Here is a 5,491-nt window from a genome sequence, read left to right on the forward strand (position 1 = left end):
GGCTGTAGCTGCACTGGCACCATTGTTTTTTTATTTTTTTTTTCTAATTCGTGTTTAATGTCTAAAAATATTTTTTGTAATGCACAAACCCAACCAAGCAGAAACTGAAAACAAAAAGTAAATTTCAATATAGTGTAATATAGTAATATATATATAGTAGCTTTAAATTACCATTACTTTTTTTCACAGTAATTCCATCAAATAAAGTGTCATTCTTTTGTTTTTGTGTACATACAAATTGAGTAAAATAAACTTGTATCTTAAGGCAAACCTTTCTTTGGTTGTTTTATTATAAATGAATTGTTTTGCAGGTAAGATTGTGTCACTGTGGGATAAACGTCACACATTAAACTTTTATACAATGTAGCATCACTTGAAAATGCTAATCTAAACGAGTATAAACCAGAGGAGATGTTTAAAATGAGTAGGAGAAGGCTTTTACTAATTCACATCTTCTCCCTTTCAGCCCTTAGATTAYGAGGGTAAGAGAGCCTACACATTGAAAGTGGAAGCAACCAACATTCGCCCTGAGCCCGGCCTCAACCCACCCTTCAAGGATACGGCCACTGTGAAGATAGCGGTGGAAGACTCAGACGAGCCTCCTGTTTTCACCAGACCTGTGTACTTACTGGAAGTAAATGAGAACGCCCCCATCAACACGGTCATAGGAACGGTCACYGCCAGGGACCCAGACTCCTCGGGGAGCCTTGTCAGGTGAGGTGTAGGCAACAGTGAGCTACTGACAGAGCTTTTAGCCTTTACGAYGCCACCATTTGCTACTGACTCGCCAGAGGAAGATGGCAAAAGTCACCAAATAAAGGTCTTTAATTTAACTTTAAGGAAAATTGGAGAGAAGTCTTACCAGGCTATAATGACTTGTTTTAATAAAAGGGTTGACACTGAGGCATGCAATTAAATTCCTTCATGTCCCTGACCTTTGAAAAATGTGGAAGTGTCTTGGGCTGCCAGGAAGAAACCAAATGATTGCTCTTATTTCTACAGGTGAACAAAATAAAAGTGGAAGATGAGTTGAAGAAAACAAACCTTTCTTCCTTTTTTTTTTCTTTGTAAATCTATCCCTGCTGTAGTATAATATAGTCTCCTCATGTGTGACTTATTCTTGAAAATACCACAAGGGCACCTTGAGGATAGGTTATACAGGCAATTTCTCTCCCTCCACTTTGGCATTTCATTAATTCTCCAGTGACTTGCTGACCGCATTCCCGGGACAACACTCAACAGGTTGTGTGTAATTGCCTGGCGAGCAGAGAGCAGGCTGGCTTTCAGCGATTGGTTGATGCTATAGAGCAGGACTAGTTCATTCTACTTTTACTTTTTTTTTCTTTTTGCATTTCTGGCAGCATTCTCATGTGTAGTGATGAGATTGCCAGGAGTAGGAATTCAGCCCCGAGGTTCCAGGATGCATCTATTCTCATGTGTAATAACATCTTTTGCCTTTTTGTCCTTATTTCATTTCTTAGCGCTCTTATGTTTGTTGATGCAAGTTTGTGTTTTACGGATGCATTTGAAGGAGACTGAGGGACAAAATGAGCCCTAAAAAGAGCATTCTTTTATTGTGAGTTATACTGTAGCATGTGTGCCAAGACACTTTACGATGAAATTCACTCATCTCATTATCTTCTGAATTGAAAGCCACAGTAATGGTTAGTTCTGCAAACGTAATCTTTTGTCCTTTTGACTTCTATAGAAAGGAAAAAGGGACTAAATAAAAAAATGAGTGTGACTGCACATGGCATCGTCCTGGTGTCATAATCTCTTTGCACATTTGCTGTTATGAATCAGTCCAGATATCAACATCCTGGCTTGGCACCTATTAGATGTGAATAATCTTTATGCACAAAGTTATTATTTCTGGTGTTTCATTTTTTTTTCTTTATCTTTTGTCTTCAAACTTTTTCCACACTTGTTTTCAGGTTTGATTTTATYATTATTTTTTTAATTATCAGTTGCATAGTTAAAAAAAACTGTACTGTTCATGAAAAATAAGTTCTTGATAAGTTTTATTTAATTGTCAAGCCAGATAAAAGACCACAAAAAACAAAAAAATCTGATTGCAGATCTTCTTCAGAATGTTGCTGAAATCCTTTTTTTTTTTTTTTTGTAAAAGCTCATCCCCTTTTTGCTTTTTCAATTAAAACACAACAGCAAACAACACAAAAAATGCAGCATTCAACTTTCACTCATGCAAGACCACTGATTATCTGAGGTGAAAGAAAGTAATCATCTGCATTTAAACATACTATTTAGACAGTGTATACTACAATTAAAGGCCATGCATTCCTTGAATGCATATCACCTGCTGCTTTTTATCCCAGAGGTTTTAAATGAGATTATTCTATGATGAGAAGGGATGAAGTGATAGCTGTTTTGGTCAAAGCAGAAGCTAAAGTCATGTACAATCACGTGCAATATTGTGAGAGCTCAAACAAGATGTTTTCGAGTATGTRTTGGGTAAAACTGTCAGCTACTAACATATCCAACAACAGCACACACACAGACATAGACAAACACATTATAGCTTCTTTGTCTTTGGCACGGGACAATCCAAATTGTGTACCTTATTGTTATAAATCATATTGTATTGTACTGCATTGTGTCATAATATCCATTCACTTTTGAGTGCATAATTTTATCATAACAAACAGATGCATGTGAGCACAGCTCTAGTCAAAGTACAAATATACATTTTTATCTTTTTACTTCCACCTGCCTTGCAAAACTTCAAGAGCTGCTGAGTGCTTTTAGTGCTGTGGGGAGATTGTGTGTGTATGTGTGTGTGTGTGTGTGTGTGTGTGATGGGTTGGGTGATGGGGGGGAGGGGGTGAAATAAGTATTGTCATGTGGAGGGCTTAAAATGATGCATGGCCCTAACTCTCAAAGACAGTTTGATTGTACTTCCAGTCACGGTTTGTATTAGCCTGTAACTCTGAGCTCTGCGCTGATAAAATGATTACAGGCTGGGAGATTTTAATCCCACAAAATATACTGGCTAAAAGGAAGCTATACCCTCATAGAAGCTTTTGAACAAATCTCTATTGTTTCTAAATAATGAACATCTTGGTGGGGGGGGAATGCCTCACAAAATAGCAATTCAAATTTTACGCTTTGTTTATTTTATTTTTTGGGGGTGGGGGGTCTGAAACATCAGTCAAACGTGTTGTATTCATGTCCAATAAATATACTAAATTCCATTCATAAAACATTAACAGTCCAAGAGCCAGACTTATTACTGACCATCTCATCATTATTAATGACCATCTCATCATATGAGTCAAATACAATAAGCCAGTAATTATCTCCTCTAGTTAATTGTTTACCTCTGTCTCTAAGACTTTATGTGTGTGTTAAATTGAGAATCGAACAGGTTTCCCAAATTAAAGCTCCAGCAGATGGATCTGTTGCTGCAGACTAGCAGCAGCAATTGCAGCAGAAATGTGGGCGTTCTCCAGCCACCATTTACACAAGCTTTCGAGCTGAACCTTCTTATTAGAATCTCTCAATGTCTTAATCCACCCCTCCTCCCATTCTGTCATCTTTTACTGGACCAGACCAAGTCAGTCTGGGTCTAAACCACTTGGGGCAAGTGCTCTGGTGGGCTGCCATGTCCCTGTTGCTCTCAGGAGACAAACAACCTTGTTTTACTTAATGCATCCAACCAATAACCTTTAAGGTGCTCTCGTGAAATGGTCCCTCAGTGCTGCTTCTCTCTGTGCGCTTTCCTTTTTCTACCTGACTGATAACAGATAAAAAGCAATGTGACATCGGGCACTCAGGCTGTTTAGATGACCAAGAGGGTTTTGTAAAATTACTCTGAGTGTGTGTTTTATTTCAAAAATAAATACTTTGATCAGAAGAACTAAAATCTCTTTTAAAAAGTGTACAAGATTTGTTTCTATCTTTATGTTTATTTTATTTTTCTTCCATTTTTTTTGTGGGAAGTTCCAGGGACACAGTTGGTAACATGTTTCTTTCAGCAAGCTTTGGCATGTTGTAAGGCAGTGGCAAATCTGACAGCTGACATATGGTAATACAAGCAGTCAAGTACATGAGTTGCTTTTAAAACAAATGGAAATTTGGAGGCAGTTACACCAAGGCCATTTGCCCCCATTTGGATTTTTTTTTTGTGTGCCATTTTCTTTTGTTTTTTGATGTTTGATTATTTATAGTATAGATTGGCTGAGACCTTCCCGCTGGCTTTGGGAGCCAGCCTGAATAAAAAAGAGGTGTACAAACACAAATGGTCAGCATTCAGGATACTGCTAAATTAGTCCTACATGTGATTCTCCCGGAGGAATTACTGGCCTAATAACAAGCTGAAATGTCAGAAGCATTTTGTTCTCTGAGGAAAAAAATAAAAAATAAATAAAAAAAATAAATGTTCTCGATCCCCCCCCCACCATTTCCTCCAATTCATGGGGGCACTCGAAGTCACACATTCACACATGTTATACAGTAGGTGCTTCAACTTGGCTTTTCACAGTACTGAGGGACAAAAATATAACTGATAAGTATCTCTGAGGTATGTTAAATTATAACTAAGACTTTACAGATTGTCAGTGGACAGCTCATGCAAATCAACTCCTTCAGACCTTTACCTGAATCTTGACCATCAAAAATTTGTTCTTTTCACAAAAAAAAATCTGTTTTTAGGCACATGTGAGCCAAAGGGGGGTGGGGGTGCGGAGAGGCAAGAAGTCTCTTTGCCACAGAGAGGTGGGGAATCTCTTTCTTGCAATAGAGCGGGTTGTGAGATGGTTAGTTAATTGTATCTGGTTTACATCCTACTGGCTCTGAGACATACAGTATAATAAATTGGAAGCTGAGTTTTTGAAAAAAAAAGTCTGTGTGATTTGAAAAAAAAAAATCTGAGATTTCTCTATACATCTGTGTACCTGCAAAATGGGGTGAAATCTGTGTAATTTACAGACAATTCATATAACTTAACATGTATGATAGCTTGACCACAAAAGAGAACCAATGAGGAAACTTCAACTTTAAATGTCTGTAAAAATTAAATTACGTTATTAAGCCAAAACTTGGATAATTCCACACATTGCCCTATTTAAAGCAAAATGTCATCATGACACAACAGTGAGAAAACCCTACACRTTGTGTAATGAACAAAGTTAAATTACTGCCAAGATGAGAAATTGGGCATTTTTGACTACAAAACAGTGGCACAATAAAGCTGTTGCCTTTCAGTGAGAAAAGTACCAGACTGAATCTGGCCAGGGGCCTTTATGGGTGGAGTTTATATGATTGCTTTGTGAATGCATGGGTTTCTTCTGGTACTTAGGTTTCCAACTACAGACCAAAATCATGGATGTCAGGCTCATTGGTAACTCTGTAGTGTTTCTTAGTGTGAACAAGTGTGATGTTGTTTGTCTCTGTGTCTCTGTGATGGAGGGACAACCTGTCCAGGGTGTACCCTGTCCCCCCGCACAGCAACTGCTGGACATAAGTACCAGTG

The 5,491-nt window shown here is 38.0% G+C and overlaps 1 protein-coding gene across 1 annotated transcript in view; it reads left to right on the top strand.

Annotated features, from left to right (window-relative positions):
* Positions 1–5,491, top strand: part of cdh8 (cadherin 8) — a gene marked incomplete at its 5' end in the record, with an annotated part of 125,765 nt that overhangs the window by 102,880 nt on the left and 17,394 nt on the right. Inside the window, 1 exon segment of the mRNA XM_014015191.1 lies at positions 467–714. Within this exon segment, the coding sequence (XP_013870645.1) occupies positions 467–714 (248 nt within the window).

Source organism: Austrofundulus limnaeus, unplaced genomic scaffold (assembly GCF_001266775.1).
Source record: "Austrofundulus limnaeus strain Quisiro unplaced genomic scaffold, Austrofundulus_limnaeus-1.0 Scaffold124, whole genome shotgun sequence".
NCBI lineage: Eukaryota > Metazoa > Chordata > Actinopteri > Cyprinodontiformes > Rivulidae > Austrofundulus > Austrofundulus limnaeus.